This window comes from Cibotium barometz, chromosome 36 (assembly GCF_041138505.1).
Source record: "Cibotium barometz isolate CiBa-2024 chromosome 36, ASM4113850v1, whole genome shotgun sequence".
NCBI classification, from domain to species: domain Eukaryota; kingdom Viridiplantae; phylum Streptophyta; class Polypodiopsida; order Cyatheales; family Cibotiaceae; genus Cibotium; species Cibotium barometz.
This window is the reverse complement of record NC_141081.1, coordinates 45,375,280-45,393,426: the sequence shown is the minus strand read 5'-3', so window position 1 is coordinate 45,393,426 and position 18,147 is coordinate 45,375,280. Positions and strand designations below refer to the sequence as shown.

Genomic DNA, 18,147 nt, shown 5'->3' with positions numbered 1-18,147 from the left:
AGACTCACGTTTGCAAGCTCACATAGGCAAGCTAATGGATGCAGGCTCATGCCTCTAGTTTCACATGTCTAGGCTCACGTATAGGAGCTCGCAATTTTTTTATATAAATGAACTCCATGAAATAAGCCTAGCATTGAAAGAACTAGGACTATGACAGAGTTGGTTTGTACTTATTCCGTAATAGTTTTAGTTCCCCTACAAGACAAGAATTTGCTTTGAAATTTATAATTGGTATAGATTATATGACAAGAAAATATTCCAAGGATGTGTAGATATATGTCCATACGAGTCTTTATGGTAGTAATAATTGATCTATACAATGTTAAGCATACCTACCTCTAGACTAGCGTTTGCAAGCTTGTCCTGGCTCACAGCTCACATGTCCAAACTCGGAGCTTACATTTGCAAGCTCACGTCTTTAGCACGAGATTGTGGTCTCACGTCATCTACCCAAGAACTGGCTTAACCTAGTTTTTGATGATTTATCAGATATTTTGGACTTCATGGGATGTGATTAGCTTGGTATTACAACTTGTAATTGCCAAGCAGCCCCAATAACAACAAGAGCCTACGGGGATTTGAATTCCGGACCCCCCTCCATGAGTCACAAGACATGATCGTATTTTGGTTCTTTTCCTTAATGTTGATCAGCATTGCAACATCTGAAAAGCAGATTAAAGTGGCCAAGATCACTTGTGAGTAGAGCATGTGTTTTTAGCATATCAATGAAGGATATGCTCTCAATTCCCAACAGTAGGCCAGCGACTAAACACTTGCAGGAATTCATGAGAACAGATATGGCACAACGGGTTTTAAGCACGCGGTACAACAACGCAATGCATGTGTGAGACAGGTCTGAGTGCTTTTTGAAATTAATCGACTTCAAAAATCTCTGAAGCAAACATGTCTTCGTGCATGATAGAGCTATTGCTATGTTCAAATGTGAATCCATTCCAACCCCTTGTTGAGGGGCCTTGATTCATATCCACATCCAGATTCCCACCTTCAGTTGGAGGATCCAGGGAGTCCAATATAACTCTGCTTTTAACAATGTCATAATTGCAGTCTCTCTCGTTGTCCTCATTCTGAGCTTCAGGCCCCTTTTCAAGCTTGAACTCGCTAGTTCCTTCTAATAGATCACTTGATTCCTGTCTAGACAGCTGGCCTTCTTTGTGTGATTCTAAACTGAGGCCTGGTTGAGACTCTGTGCCCCCTACCACATCAGAACTACTTACATGGAGTTCCCCTGATACGCACCCTGAAGACATTGGGCATTCAGCAACCACATCCCTATCTCTGGTTGTTGATAGTTTCACAGCATCATTGTTGGCCCAAGAAATGATTCCGGTCTCGTCTTCTTTACCACACATTCTCTCAATACCATCCTCAAATTTCAACGGTTCAAGCTTTGTATCCGCTGTTGATTTGGTAGTTCCATGGAGAGCACCTAGTACAGATTGATCTGAGGGAGACTCAGTGACAACATCTGCGTTTCTGATTGATGGTCTTAAGACATGGTTCTCAACCATGGTATTGCTAGTCCTATGCCCTTCTAAAACGACTCTTAACCCCTCAGTAGCATTGTTCTTGACTGCAGTATCATCCCTTTCTCCAAGCAGTTGTGGTTTCCTATTGAACTCTGTCAATGAAACAACTGATGGAGATGTCACTCCCACTGTCACATTGGCAGAACCATTTTCTGTGCAGATTGAATTCAAGGGCTTGAACTCCACCAAAAGATGAACTTGTCCTGCATACCTCCCATGTAATTTTGTGGGATCGCCTACCAAATCAATCCACAGTTCCTTCTGAATGTTTGATTCAAGCTGTGGACAGTGACCAATCAGCCAAAACTTGAAACACTTGCAGCTGTTATCAAAAGAGAATGCAACAAACGACTTGGAAAGAGGTGATGATGAACACCTGATTTATTGCCAGCTCTGCAGTACCTACATATGCATCTAGATTGATGTCGTCCAGGTTCATAACTTTAATGGTCAGTTTTTGTACTGCTGAATCTTCCACCTGCACAAAAAGTGTAATCATGATCACAGAATTTTAAGCCTAATCTGCTTGCTTTTGGGAAAACACACAAATCAACAGAAAAATGAGCTGGGTATGAGCACACAAACGTTGAACAGGAACTGTTCATTCCAGACAGGTTCAGACGTGTCATGCATCCGTGAGCTCTCCTTCATGAGATCTTGCCTCCGCCGAACGAATAATACCACATAGGGATCCGACCTTCCAGTGATATCTTTGTTTGCCAGCTCTTTTGCTTCCAGCAGTTGCACATAGAGGTGGCCAACACAGCTTGCCTCTAGATCGCTGGAAAATACAAAACCATTAAACACCGTTCAAATGCTTCAAACAATGTCTCCTGCCATAGCAAAAGTTTACCCAACAATAACTGAATTCTTTACAAGAACACACTCTATCTCGTTAGCTCCTCTCCATTGCTGCCTAAGTTGATCCCTTTTATTACTTCTCTTATGCTAGCCTTGACTAATTTGATCCAGCCCTAAACCTACTGATTAGGAACACTGATGCAAAAACAATGGATTAGACAGCAGAGAGAAGAGAGAGATGAACTATGTTTTCAGTATATAAAATATTGATATAAAACAAAAAGATGTCTTTAAAAACTTTTTTTCTTGCTACTGCACCACTTTCTTTCTTGCTGTTTTGTTTTTATTTAAATAAATAATATGTTATTTCTGTACAACTTATGTGACCTTTGGCCTGGACTGACTCTGACCTAATGGACTGACTATTGATCTGGGGATCAGATTGTCATGTGCACAGTGGGTATCTACCGTGTGCTATACGCATGCAAGACTAGTTTCGAGGCTTGGGGAAGCTTGGAACTAGGCAGGCTGATTGACGAGCTGAGTTAGGGAAATACTAATGGGCGGGCACCCAAGTATGGACGGGCGGGCGGCCAAGTGTGGACGCCCGATGACCGGCCAAGAGCCTATAAAAGGGTGGCCAAGGTTAGTTATTGTATTATAGAGAGTCTCACGAGTTCGTGAGAGCTCTATGGTCTTGGAGCCTGGATCTAGTGCAGACGTGCACCTGCTTTATGCAGCCGAGGCCGGCAGCAATCTCGAGGCCCGCGAGGGCAGCTTCGTGGCGGTATGGGACGTCGCGAGGAGGAGATTGGTCGGTACGTCATCCTAGTTAGCTCAGCTCGTGGCTCGGTGGGGACAGCCAAGACTGTGGGCTTGCCCACGGCTGTCATGGTTGGGAGGTTGAGTCAGGCCTGCACCCCCTTGCTTGTTTGTTTGTTCGTTTGTTTGCAGGATTTAAAGTTCCGAACCAAGATCGATCACGAGGGGATCCGTGGGAATTTGACAGTGGTATCAGAGCATACCTCGTGAACAAGCAAGTCGGTAGGTAGAGAAAAAGAGGTCGAAGAACGGTATGTGTTAAAAAAGCTTGCTGTTTTTTCTGTGCATACTGCAGTTTTCAGATTTGGTATGTGTTTTTCCTTCATCAAAGACACCCATGTTGATGGGAGATGGTAGTTTTGGTAGGGTTGATTGCTTTTGCAAAGAAGAGGCCTGTTTTGTTGTGCATACGCATAACTTGCAGGGAGAGAAAACAGAAAAAAAAAGAAAAAAAAAGCATAATGCTTTTCGTTGTTTTTTTTGGCGAATGAGAGAGAGAAAGAAAGATTTTATTAACGTCTTCCAAAAGACCGAACTCGGCCTATGAGACAAATCGGAGTACCTGTATGGGGTATCCTCTGTCATCCCAACAAAATGAAAAAGTACTGAATAAAAAAGCTGAATCTGGGTGTGCAGGGGATGGAGCTCTACTACTAGGAGAATGCAAAGCTATATGCATGGAGTATACAATCATGATATGCAACCTAGCTAGCTCCATCCTGTACCATACTGGGGATATAAAATGGTATACATCAGTGAAGGGGGTGTCCACAGCTCCCTGAAGAACATGCCTGGGTGTGCTCTGAAGCGAGCCAGTCGCTGCGCACCCTCTCTGTGAAACTGAGCTCTGATCTCTGTCATCTCTCTCTGGTATAGGCGTGGTGTCCGAAAGCCAGGTGTCCTCTGTCTCCTGCGGGCTCTAAGTGTCTCTGCTCTCTGGAGAGTAATTCCTTGCCGTGTAGGGGCTGGGAGGGGGATGGATCTCTGAAAAAATGTAGTAATCTGTGTCTGTAGCCCCCCCCTCTGGAGCTGTCTGAGCTTGTAATAATGTCTCTCTGTGGCGCTGTATGTCTAGAATGTATCTCCCCAGTATGCGCTGGTCTGCTGCCTCAAAGATCTGGCGTAGGGAATGTGGCTCTCTGAATAAAATGGGATATCTCTCTCTGATGGCTGTATATGCTTTGCATCTGCATACATAATGCTCCTCACTCTCCACCTCCTCTCTGCACAATCTGCATACCCTCTCCTCTCGGGGGATCCGTGCTGCTCTGCCAGTCTCAATCTCCAATCGGTGTGATGAAACTCTGAGCTGACCAATAGCCACTCGGGAGCCGTGTGGTAAAAAGCCCTCCATGTATCTAGGCCTCTCTATAAATCCATCATCAGTGATACTCATGAAGTGATCTCTGTAGTATAGCATCTTCCGTGGAAGAGGCTGTGTAGGCGATATCCATGTCTCTCGTGTATAGAGCTGCCATAGATCCTGTCTCAATACTCTGTTCCTCTCACTATGAGAGAGACGGATATGTGGTGCATCCTTGTCATACAGAAATGGTGGTAGATGATCCATGTCTAGGCCATGCTGTGAGAACCAATGTGTGACCTGTGCATACCCGCCCATACTCTTGCTCCATACATCAATGCCGGTGTGACTAATGTGTCAAATAGCCACCCCTTCGTCCGGGGCTCCTGAAAATGCGCCTGGTGGCACTGTCTCTCTAGCATAGCCAATGCTGCATATCCCCGTGTCAATCTAGCTCTGGCTGCTGAACCCATGGTGAAGCGTGTGGTTGCTGCAGAGAAGGTAACCCCTAGGTACACGTATGATGTCACCACCTCCACCTGGTATCCTCCGAGAGTGAATGTCAGCTGACTCCTGCCTGTCTCGATGTATGAAAGACCATAACCTTGGTTTTCCCAAGGTTCACAGTAAGACCCCTCTGTGTGCAGAAATCATCGAGTGCATGTAGATGCTGCTGTAGAACACTTGGGGACTCAGACACTAATACAATATCATCAGCATAGAGCATAATATGTACTGAGGTACCTGCTAAATCAACTCCATCTCCGCCTCCCCGTGTAATGAAGTCAGCCACCTCATCAATGTATAACCCAAATAGCGTGGGGGAAAGTGGGCATCCTTGCTTCACACCAATGGTGCTAGCAATAGTCTCGGACATACCTCCTGGACATCTGACTCGCCCAAAAACCTGCTCATATAATGCATAGATGCCCCATGTCATATCTGCTGGTATGCCAAGAGACTGCAGGCGCTGAAAGAGCCTCTCTCGTGGTACTGTGTCAAATGCCTTGCGGAAATCCACAAAGCAGCAATAGAGCTTTCTCTTCCTCACTCTGGCCTGATCAATCATACATCTCAAAGTGAATATGGTCAGTGGTAGAGAAAGCTCTCCTGAAGCCTGCCTGCCCTGATGAGGGTAAACCTGCTCGCTCAGCATATAAGCTAAGCTCTTGCTCCAGCACTGCACCATAGAGTTTGGCCAGCACGTGGCCAACCATAACCGTCCTGTAGTTGCTCGGATCGAGCATATCCCCTGTTTTGTGAATCGGCACAATGGTGTGCAGCGTCCACTCCGCAGGCAAACCCTCTGCTAGTGCCCTGTTAAACAGGTGTGCAAGAAAAGGAGCTAAAGAATCTACTGCATATATGAGATGCTCACCCTGCAGGCCCATATGGTCGGCGGCCCATCCATGCTGTAGGCGGCAGATAGCTTCCTGTACCATCGAGTGGGTAAAGAAGCTAGCTGTGGTAGGTCGAGGCTCCTGTGGGGGCTGAGGTATAGGTGGCTACTGTGGGGCATGGTATAAACCCTCTGCATATGTGTGCCATGTCTGTGGGTCTGCAATAGGTGTCGGGGTCCGCGGCTCTCTGAAGTGCCGCCATGAGACAGGGCTATCTCTACTCATGAAGAAATGAAAAATCTCTAGCTCCTGTATCTCTGCGAAGGCCCGCCTTTTGTGGCGAGTAAGTCTCCTCATCTCTCTCCTTGACTCCTGCTCTGTGATGGCTCCCAAGGCTCCCTGTATGCAGAGTCGTGAGTATAGGGCTCTGCACTCGTCATCATACCATCTGTTCTGGGGCATAGTCCCAGGTCTCACACGCTCTCCTGAGTGTACACGATGTGGGAAGCTCTGTAATGCTACCGTGTGTAGGAGTGATGCCAGCTGGGCTGTATCCATAGATGCCAGGGGATCCATGAGTAGGAGCCCATCCTCTACTCTGCCAGTATATATGTCTGCCATGTCATGTGTGAAGTAGATGGTAGTGTGTGGCGTCGGTATGTGGGGGGCTGGTGATACTGGTGATCCGGCTAGTGAAAATGCCAAGTATGTATGGTCTGCCCCAATAGGACGAGGTGGAATGGAGAATGAGGTGACAAGCTGTGATGCCTCCAAAGACCCCATAATGTAGTCTACCACCGTGCCTCCGGTCCGTGTATGACCCCCATGTGGGAAGCATGTCAGCCCTCCTGATCCCGGCCACTGTAGCATCCCGTTATAAATAACGAGATGATGCCTGGCTCCCAACTCTAGTAAGTGGTCCCCATAATGTCCTCTATCTGGTCCAGTGTCCTCTGATGTCCGACTAGCCCCTATCTCCTCTGGATCCACAGGGTGGAGGATCTCCATGTCATCATAGTCATACACCTCACACTGTCTGCTCTGTGTGTGGGCATTGAAGTCGCCCGTAAGAAATACTTCCCCTAGTGTAGAATAATGCATAATCTCCTCTGACAGACAAGTGTATGGCGAGGCTCCTGTCTCCTCCTCATGTGGCATGTCCTCTGTAATGACATAGGAGGATCCTGATGGAGAAAAGTAACATAGAGCTATGTATATAACCCTATCCTGTGAGAGCTGTAAGCTGATCCACATGTATCTGGCCTCTGGATCCTGTGCTACCACTCTCAGTCTCCCTTGTAGCTCCCGTCTGAATAGGACTGCTACTCCCCCCGACCCTCTCGAGGTACCCTGGCGTGTGGTCCTCTTGTATGCTGACTCCCACTGGAATCCCTCTACTCGAGGTAGCCCTCTCTCTGGGCTCTGATGTGTCTCTATCAGAAGTATGATGTCTCTCCCCACCATAACATGCTCCAGTCGTCCAGGCTGCACCCATAGTGAACCAGTTCCATACTGCTTGGTACTAAGCTTGAGTTTTCATCAGCTTATCATCCCCAAACGGATGGCCAAAGTGAAGCTGCAAATTCAGCCGTGTTGGATTTATTGAAATGTTATGTGGCAGATCAAAAGAGTGCATGGGAGAAGTATCTTCCACTTGTTGAGTTTGCCTACAACAATACGATCCATGCTTCCACAAGAAAGGCTCCGTTTGAGATTATTTATGGCAGAGTGGTATTGCCACCTATCCTTCGAACAAAGGATGAGATTTTTGCAGCTGATGAATATGTTCCTGACTTGGATGTTGCCTTTGGTCAGGTGCGGACAACCATTGCAAGATCTCAGGATAAGCATAAAATGGCTGCTGACAAACATAGAAGGGACATGGAAGTCAAAGAAGGTGATTGGGTATTGCTGAAATCTTCTTGTTCTCCTTGATTAGTGCCTTCATTGCCATCTCGAGGGCCTCGAGTTTCTCTTGGCGACTCGGGGCCATTCCTCTAGATCACTCTGCAGTCCTTCCCACAGGCAGGGAGGAGAGAGAGAGAGAGAGAGAGAGTTATGTTGCTGCCTTGGGGGCCTGAGCAAGGGTGGGTGGGGAAAGGGACACCCCAGAGGCGAACTGGGTAGACCAGATGCGAAATGGAGGCGAACTGGGGGAACTGGCGGGCAGAGGCAAACTGGGCACACCAGAGGCGAAATGGAGGCGAACTGGGCAGACCAGATGCGAAATGGAGGCGAACTGGCGGGCATAGGCGAACTGGGCAGACCAGATGCGAAATGGAGGCGAACTGGGGGAACTGGCGGGCAGAGGCAAACTGGGCACACCAGAGGTGAAATGGAGGCGAACTGGCGGGCAGAGGCGAACTGGGCAGACCAGATGCGAAATGGAGGCGAACTGGGGAAACTGGCGGGTAGAGGCGAACTGGGAAGACCAGATGCGAAATGGAGGCGAACTGGGGGGGGGGGGGGGGAGAGAGAGAGAGAGAGAGAGAGAGAGAGAGCGAAGAGAAGGGTTGAAACGTGGTGGCGTGCTGGACAACGTGCTAGAGGTCGTGTTGGCACCATGTTTGTGGGCAGCGTTGTGGCGGGTGAGTACATAGTCGGCCAAGAAAGCACATTCGCACACGTTCATGTGCAAGCCTTGTGCGCAGGCGGACTTGTACGCAGGCAGGGAAGCAGGCGGCCAGGCCTGCCAATCGAGTCGGCCAGGCCTGCGTAGCCAGCCAGGCACAACCAGGCCAGGCAGCGTAGCCAGCCAGGCAGCGCCCAGGCCCAGTACTGCCGGCGCCCAGACCAAGTGGCTGTGTGGCCAGGCCTGTGCAACCAGCCCAGGCGGCGCCTAGGCCAAGCGAGCGCCCACCCAGTCCACGCACGGTAGACTACGCTGCCACAGACCACGTGCGAGTTGGCGCAAGGAAAGCACAAGCTGGCGCGCAATCTGGCGAAGGTGTTGGCGATGGCGACCACTTCAGGTGACGTCAGCAGTCCACGATGGCAACCGGTAGCTAATCCAGGCGCCAGCAGCTCACCGACGGGTGAATTCAGGAGGGAAGCGGAAAAAAAAAACGCAAGTAAAGCATTACGTTTTTTTTAGTACTTTCGTTTTTTGTTTTTTTTTGGGAGTTTAAAATTTTTAAATTTTAAAAGAACCCCCCTCCCTAAGGTTTCCAAGATGCTTATTTTTTTTAAAAGGAAAAAGAATATATATATATCCATATATATATATATATATATATATATATATATATACACACATATATATACACATATATATATTTATTTATTCAAGAAAAAAAACACAAAAGCTAAAGCAAAAGCTAAGCCTAGCTTTTCGAGATTTTTTTTGGCTTTTGGGAAACCTTTATAAACCCCCTCAAGTGGGCTTCTTGCCACACATCTCTCGAGTTCTTAAGTTCTCAAGTTTTCAAGCTCTCAAGCTCTGAAGTTCGCTCGCACTTTCATTGTGTAAAGATCGAATTTTCTCTCCACGTACCCTCTTCACGATGTCGACCCAAGAATCAGAGTTGGAGCCCCTCGTGCAACGCGAAGGCTTGCCGGCTATACGGAAGCAACCGATGTCGATCTTTTTAAAACAGATTTCCAAGAGTTCAAAGTAGCTCTCGAAGCTTCTTTGACGGAACGTCAGGCACAAATCGCAGCCCAAATGCAGGCTTTACAGAACTCCATCGCTCTATTGACCACTACCCTCTCTACTTTCTCGGGTATCGATACCTTGGCTTCAGCTTTAGGCCCCAACATTACTCCGGAACCGTTCGGGGGCGAGCAAAAGCAGCGAACCAAGGAGATCGTGGACACGTGGCTACATAAGTGGCAAGTTCACTTTCAGTTTCATCCATATGATGATGGAAAGAAGATACAGTTAGCAGCAGGTTTCCTGTCCGGCAAAGCTTTGCTTTGGTGGAAGGAACTGAACCCTAAGCCAACGACTTAGGCACAATTTGAAGACATTTTCAAGAAAGAATTCCGGATGATTATGATGTTGTTGCCCGGTTTTCAGCTTTGACCATGACCTCGCAGCACCTCACTTATGAGGTCTACCTCCAGAAGTTTCGTGACTTACAGATGAAAGCTACAAAGATGGATCCCACTACTCTTTTGGGCTTTTTCGTAGCTGGTTTACCAGACTCGTACCGATTACGGGTTAAAAATAACAAATGTAAAACTTTGGACGAGGCCATTCATTCAACTCGTATCTATGATGATACGATGGTCTCTTCCAAGTCGAAACCCGTTACCGAGCAGGGGAACAAGCATAAAAGAAAGTTCTCCGCACCTATGGCTAACACGAATGAAGGCAAGTCTTCGGACCAACCTTCGAAGAATTCAAGTTCGACACCAACCAAGAAGAAACGACTCCTTAGGGCTTTGAAGCTCAAGAAGGAAGGACGTTGTTTTATCTGCGAAGAAAAAGGACACATGCGTAATGAGTGCCCGAAGCTAAAGGGTACCAAGTCAAACGCAGGACCCAAGCCAAAGGCAACTAACCAGTTGTCTCTGACAGGTACGTCAATTACTGTACTTTCTCGCCCTAGTACTTGTTCTGATTGTCTGTTCAATTCTAAGGTATTTGGCATGCATGATCTTCTCCGAGTTTATGGAGAAGTGAATGGCCATAAAATTCACATTCTGTTAGACCCTGGCAATTCGCATAACTTTGTTAACTACAAACTTGTGCAGAAATTGAGTCTTGATACGACACTCAGCGACCATACCTATGAGGTACGTCTACCTACGGGCAGACAAGTTTGGGATCGCAAGGTGGAGATGCTTCCAATCCAGATTCAAGACTACAAAGATATTCTGGAATGCTATGTTATGCATCTGGAAAATGTAGACTTATTATTAGGGATTGAGTGGTTTAAGACCCTTGATGTCCAGATAGATTGGTCTAGTCATATTTTTTCTTTTCAACATAGGGACACCAAGTATAGTATTTTAGGTGATTGTATCCATCCCTCTCAGGGACCTCTTGTAAATACAATTGATTTTGGAAATATAATGGATTCTTCTTTGTATACCGCTTTCCATTGTGTATTGATTCCACTTTCTTCTTTTCTCATCCCTTCCTTGGATGTGAATGAATTAAGTGTGTTTGAAAGCAAAGAATTACAGAAGATACTTGATTCGCTTCAAGATGTATTTCCTAAGGAACTGCCATCGGGTTTACCACCTGAACGGGCAGTAGATCATCGTATTGACTTGATCCCTAGTGCTCATCCTGTGAGTATTCCACCTTATAGGATGAGCCAAGCTGAGGAAGATGAGTTGGCTAAACAACTCGAAGATTATTTGAGGATGGGCCAGATCCGTCCAAGTAAATCACCTTGGGGTGTACCTGTGTTGCTTAGGAGAAAGAAGGACAATACTTGGAGAATGTGTATAGATTACAAAAGATTGAACAAGCTGACCATTAAGAACCGTTATCCTCTCCCTAGATCAGATGACCTAATTGACCGGTTAGCAGGAGCGAAATATTTCACGAAGATAGATTTACGTACTGGCTATCACCAGATATGTATTCATGAAAGGCATGTCGAAAGAACCGCCTTTCGGACTAGGTATGGCCATTACGAGTTTCTCGTATTACCTTTTGGGTTAACCAATGCTCCAGCCACTTTCCAGCAAATGATGAATGATCTTTTTCGTCAACATTTGGGAAAATTTGTGGTGGTGTTCCTAGATGATATTTTGATATATAGCCGTACTCTTGAGGATCATGTCAGACACCTCACAATTGTCTTATCTATTTTAAGACAGAATCGACTATATGCTAAGTTAAGTAAATGTGAGTTCTTTATGACCGACATCATTTACTTGGGACACAAGATCACTAGAGATGGATTGACTATGACCGAGTTCAGAAGGTTTTGGACTGGCCTATACCACAAACAGTGAAACAACTTCGTTCATTTCTCGGTTTTGTTGTTTTTCTTCGGAAATCTGTACAGGAGTACTCTCAGCTCACACTATGTGTATGATGCGGATGATTTGAGAGGCAGGAAAGCTCGTTGGACAGAGTTATTGCAAGATTTTGATTTTGAGATCCGTTATCGGAAAGGATCCATGAATAGTATTGCAGATGCGCTTAGTCGGATTAGAGAGGTGAATACTTTGTCGTTCACCGAGATTTCTACTGACTTATTTCAGTCATTGAGAGGGCTTTGCAGGACTGATAGTTATTTTGGTCCATTTTGGCAGAAGATCCAGGACGGGAGCTCATTGATTGACCAAGACTCGGTGACTGAGCAGTCTACTATTCAGGCTGCAGGAGGTCTCGGAATGGTTTGCTATTCCGTAATGACAAAATTTGTGTACCACAGATCCCGGACATTAGGTCCAAGATTCTGAGGGAGTGTCACGACGCCCCTTCTGCTGGACACCCTGGGGTACACAGGACGCTATAATTAGTGAAACACACTTTTTATTGGCCGAAGATGAAAGGGTATGTAGAAGATTATGTTCTCAAGTGTCAGATTTGTCAGGTAAATAAAGCTGAACGCTTTAGACAGGCTGGGTTGTTGCATCCTTTGCAAATCCCAGGTAATAAATGGAAAAGTATTTCCATGGATTTTATTACCAGATTGCCAAGAACACATCAAGGCCATGATTCTATTTGGGTTGTGGTAGATCGCTTGACAAAAATGGCTAGATTTTTACTGACCCGGAAGACTATTACAGCTATGCAATTAGCTCGGCAGTTTTTTATCGAGCAATTGTTTAGACTGTACGGGTTACCGCAGGACATAGTCAGTGATAGGGACTCTTTACGAGTGACTTTTGGAAAGGACTTCAGCATGATGCAGCACGTAATTTTTTGCAAGATATGCAGGAAATGTTACAAGTTGCGAAGGAATCTATTAGAAGTGCTCAAGACCGAGACAGGTTTTATTCTAATAGACATCGTTCACCTAGAGAGTTCTCGGAAGGAACGATGGTGTATTTGCGAGTTCCGAAAGATTCCGAGACTTTACGAATAGGTAGATCTCCGAAATTATCCCCTAGATACTGTGGACCATTTCGTGTTACACGACGGATTGGTTCAGTTGCATATGAATTGGATTTGCCTTCTCATGTGAAAGTTCATCCTGTATTTCATGTCAGTAGACTTAAGGAAGTACTGGGTGGAGCAGATCAGTTAGTTACTACTCAAGAAATTATAGATGTCCAAGACATGACATTTGTTCCGCACGAACCTGAAAAGATTCTTGGCTTTCGTGAACGAAGATTGCGTCATACGCTTATCACGGAATACAAGATCAAGTGGAAGGATCGTGTTGAGGAGGACGCTACATGGGAGACATTGACTTCTCTTCAGAGAGAGTACCCTGGCTTTTTAGTGAGCTCAGGAGTGAGCTCTTAGAGGAAGGGGAGTATGTCATGAGCACAGTGGGTATCTACCGTGTGCTATACGCATGCAAGACTAGTTTCGAGGCTTGGGGAAGCTTGGAACTAGGCAGGTTGATTGACGAGCTGAGTTAGGGAAATACTAACGGGCGGGCACCCAAGTATGGACGGGCGGACAGCCAAGCCGATGACCGGCCAAGAGCCTATAAAAGGGTGGCCAAGGTTAGTTATTGTATTATAGAGAGTCTCGCGAGTTTGTGAGAGCTCTATGGTCTTGGAGCCTAGATCTAGTGCAGACGTGCACCTGCTTTATGCAGCCAAGGTCGGCAGCAATCTCGAGGCCCGCGAGGGCAGCTTCGTGGCGGTATGGGACGTCGCGAGGAGGAGATTGGTCGGTACGTCATCCTAGTTAGCTCAGCTCGTAGCTCGGTGGGGACAGCCAAGACTGTGGGCTTGCCCACGGCTGTCATGGTTGGGAGGTGACTCAGGCCTGCACCCCCTTGCTTGTTTATTTGTTCGTTTGTTTGTAGGATTCGAGTTCCGAACCAAGATCGATCACGAGGGGATCCGTGGGGATTTGACACAGATCAATAGTCAGTCCATTAGGTAGCTGGATCTAGGTATCAGATCAATAGTCAGTTATTAAGTAGATGGGAATCAGATCAATAGTCTGTCCATGAGGTCAGAAGTTAGTCCATTTTGGAAGCCCAAGGCCAAAGAGGTTGTCCAGTCAAAGAAATCTTTTTGTATCATATCAATATACTGAAAACACAGTTCATCTCTCTTCTCGCTGCTATCTGTCACGTGCACACCAGTCAGGTGTACAGTGACATGGCATCATCATTAGCATCATCAGGAATCATCAGGCATTATTCTGGCATTTATGCAATTTTATAGGCATTTTTCAGATATTTATGGGGCAGCCAATAGCAAGTTATGGACATTGCATCTGGCCGACAGCTGGCCGACCAGCAGCATGTTTGCATATATATTCAAGCGCCTCTCCATTCAGCCAGGCAAGCTCATCATTCAAGCATTTAGCAGTGTGTTCTCCAATGCATCTCCTCCAGGAAGCATTGGGAGCAGCAGAACCAGCCAACGCATCAGCATATCAGTAACGCATCAGCATATCAGTAACGCATCAGCAGCAAACGCAGCATCATCCAGTTCAGTTCAGCCCATCAAGTCTGCGTTTCATCATCAGGTCAGCATTCAGCATCTGTTCCAAAGCGTCCCTTCAGCGTTTCCTTCACAGGAGACAAGGGAAAGAGTGGACAGCAGTTCATCCCGCATATTCAGCAGTATAGATCCATTTGGATCTCATTGAAACCGCATTCTTCATATAATATAGCTGCATTGCATTGACACATATCTGTCTATCTCTTGAACATCATTAAGTGCAGTTTAGTTAGACTAAGGTTGTGTTTACGACGGTCATAACCTCCCACATGTCACATTGGTATCAGAGCGTTACAGGGCAACCAGCCTTAGAGCATGTTCATTCCATCAGTCATTCAGTCAGACATCATTTTTATCGCTTCCGCACAGTTAAACCCAGTTCTCAAAATTTTGCAAGCCACCCTTACGGATTTTCCCTTAGGTCTGCATTAGTAACCCATCCATCTGCATTCTTGCACAGCATATAGGGTTGCACATGGCTTGCATAGTCATCATCATAGCAGTCAGTCTTGCAGACATGTTACCCATGAACTCTCAGGGAAGAATGACATCCATCATCAAAGGAGGACATAAGTTTTGGCTTCAACTGGCAGCAGCAGGGGGTTTCTCTTCCACAGCAGACGGAAGTTTGCTCCAACATCGCCTCAGGAGGTTCAGAGCTTCAGGAACGACGGAGATGGTAGGTGAAAGGTTTCCACAGGCAGGTCAGGGGTGACTCAGGTATTTGCCATTCAGTTCCCGCAGTACAGAGAGTCTTGGCTCAAAGGATTTCACTCCTGCAGACGACCTCAGTCCCAGCAGAAGACAGAAGGGGGCAGTGGTTCGGAGGAGAAGGATCACAGAGGAGTCGAAGATTGCCAGGTTTATCACCCAGCATCAGTTTAGCAGCGGGGAATGTCACGTGCACACCAGTCAGGTGTACAGTGACATGGCATCATCATTAGCATCATCAGGAATCATCAGGCATTATTCTGGCATTTATGCAATTTTATAGGCATTTTTCAGATATTTATGGGGCAGCCGACAACAAGTTATGGACATTGCGTCTGGCCGACAGCCCTTATGCTGGCCGACCAGCAGCATGTTTGCATATATTTTCAGGCGCCTCTCCATTCAGCCAGGCAAGCTCATCATTCAAGCATTTAGCAGTGTGTTCTCCAATGCATCTCCTCCTGGAAGCATTGGGAGCAGCAGAACCAGCCAACGCATCAGCATATCAGTAACGCATCATCATCAGCATTCATCTTCAGCAAACACAGCATCATCCAGTTCAGTTCAGCCCATCAGTTCTGCGTTTCATCATCAGGTCAGCATTCAGCATCTGTTCCAAAGCCTCCCTTCAGCGTTTCCTTCCCAGGAGACAAGGGAAAGAGTGGACAGCAGTTCATCCCGCATATTCAGCATATAGGTAGCATATTCAACAGTATAGATCCATTTGGATCTCATTGTAACCGCATTCTTCATATAATATAGCTGCATTGCATTGACACATATCTGTCTATCTCTTGAACATCATTAAGTGCAGTTTAGTTAGACTAAGGTTGTGTTTACGACGGTCATAACCTCCCACATGTCACACTATCTAATCATTGTTTTTGCGTCTTTGTTCCTAGTCAGTAGGCTTAGGGCTGGATCAAGTTAGTCAAGGCTTTTGCATGTCACATTGATATCAGAGAATCAGGCTCAGCCAACTAAGCACTAGAAGTCCTAAGCAGGTGCACAGATCCACAGTAAGAAACGCAGCCAGGGTAGCAGTCATGGGGCTGGTCGGCAACAAGTAAAACCACAGGAAAGCAGCCCGGGGAATGTATGCTCAATGGAGCATACCAATGGCTCTCAATAACAGTTCCAAGGGTGGAGCAAAGGCAAGATCCATCGGAATGCACAGCGGAAAATGAGACAACTGCTGTGAGAAAGAAAACCCAGAAGTGGGGAGAGAGAGAAATGAAATGAAATGAAATGAAATGTTATATTAACGTCTTCAAAAGGCCATAATGACCTATGAGACCAAAAGTTACATCATGGTGGATCTGATACAATGTCTGGATAAAAAAACCCAGAAAATGAAAAATAAAGATGATACTACTGGCACCTAGAGAGAGAGAGAGAGAGAGAGAGAGAGAGAGAGAGAGAGAAGCTGTATAAACTCTGATATATACACAATATCCGGTACAAGTGAATGGTGTGGGGGCAAGGCACACTATATATACACCATAGTTCATAACATACGTTTAGCAAACGCATACGCATTCGGGTATGTAAGAATGTGTCAAGTATGTTTCAGTCCTGGGCCGAGTAACATACGTGACCAATATAATACCTCATAGAAAGGACGAGATTTAGACAAATAGATACAAATATACATTGTAAACTCAAGCTCTCCAAGTTCCATTATATAAACTTACAAAGTTATCACTTACAAGTTACATAAATGCTCATTGCGTGGACCGATTTTCGATTAAAAAAACATAGCAACTTTCAAAAAACGTAAAACGTTAGACAAGCATTATTAATTTTTATTTTTATTTTTAACGCAAGTATGAAAGACAAGTTTCAAACGCGTGTGTTGCAAAAGTTTGCTTCATGAAGCAAACCCGAATGTTATGAACTATGATATACACCCTGGGGAAGGCAGTCAGCTAGTAGCAAACCGGGCCGACAGCCCCAGATGTGCCCACCACTGAAAAACACTAGTCGGCCAGCATCACAGCAGTGGGCCATAGACAGGACAAGTCGGCCATAAAAAGACAGCCCCCACGACCAGACAAAACGGCGAATCGTGGTCATCCTCCCAGTTGGTGCAAAGGTGTCCTCATAGTCGATGCCAAGCTGCTAAGCATAGCCTTTAGCCACAAGTCTGGCCTTGTGCTTGTCCACCGACCCATCACACATATACTTGGTCTTATAGACCCACTTGACACCAATGACTGACCATTTTGACGGCCTCGGAACCAACTCCCAAGTGTTCTCAATGGCTTAAAGTTCCACTTGCATGGCTTTCCTCCAAGTCTCCTCAAAAAGAGCTTCCTTAATGGAAGTGGGTTCTTTGTCTTGAATGATATGAGACATCAAAGCATAGTTCAGCTCCTCTGATTAACTTTTATCACGAACTCTGTGCAATCTTTGAGGTCCATCCTTTGTGGTCCACTCGGAGGGATACTCCGTAACACTTGACTCCTGAATGGTGTCCAACAACCACTTTGGTACTCAAACAGAACCCGGAGCCTCTTGCTGCTACTAGGTCTCATCTCCAGCCTCAGGCTCAACCTCTACAACTAATTGAGGCTGTCTAGTTGGAACAATAGTCTGGGAATCATCGTCAGACTCATCTGGTTCTCCAACAAGTGGTGACTCATCAACAATAGAAGCTCGAGCATGCTCATCAAAGACAACATACAATAGCCTGAGAATCATCCTTAGACTCATCTGGTTCTCCAAGAAGTAGTGACTCATCAACAGTGGAAGCTCGAGCATGCTCATCAAAGACTAACATCCCTACTAACAACAACCTCGTTCCGCTATGGGTCATGCAACTTGTAGCCTTTAGAAAGAGAGTTATATTCCACAAATACAAGCTTTTGGGACTTTGAGTCAAGCTTCCCTCTTTGCTTCTTTGGAATGTGAACGTAGGCATCACTCCCAAAAACACGAAAATGGGAGACATCTAGTTTCCTGCCAAAATAATTCTCATATGGAGTCATCTTAGGTACTGAAGTCATCAGAGATTGGTTGAGGGTATGGACAGCCGTAGCCACAGCCTCTCCCCAAAGTGGACGAGGAAGATCACGAT

At 46.0% G+C, this 18,147-nt stretch overlaps 1 protein-coding gene across 3 annotated transcripts in view; it reads right to left on the bottom strand.

Moving 5' to 3' along the window:
• Positions 1–671: 671 nt before the first annotated feature.
• Positions 672–18,147, bottom strand: part of LOC147617940 (synaptotagmin-4-like) — a 65,497-nt gene continuing 48,021 nt past the window's right edge. For 2 of the 3 annotated variants that reach the window (XM_086776204.1, XM_086776205.1), the window contains 3 exons: positions 2,133–2,328; positions 1,924–2,025; positions 672–1,826 (listed from right to left, as the gene is read on the bottom strand). In XM_086776204.1, the coding sequence (XP_086632330.1) occupies positions 873–1,826; positions 1,924–2,025; positions 2,133–2,328 (1,252 nt within the window). In that variant the 3' untranslated portion in view covers positions 672–872. The remainder of the gene's footprint in view (positions 1,827–1,923; positions 2,026–2,132; positions 2,329–18,147) is intronic. The other variant, XM_086776206.1, reaches the window with a different exon arrangement.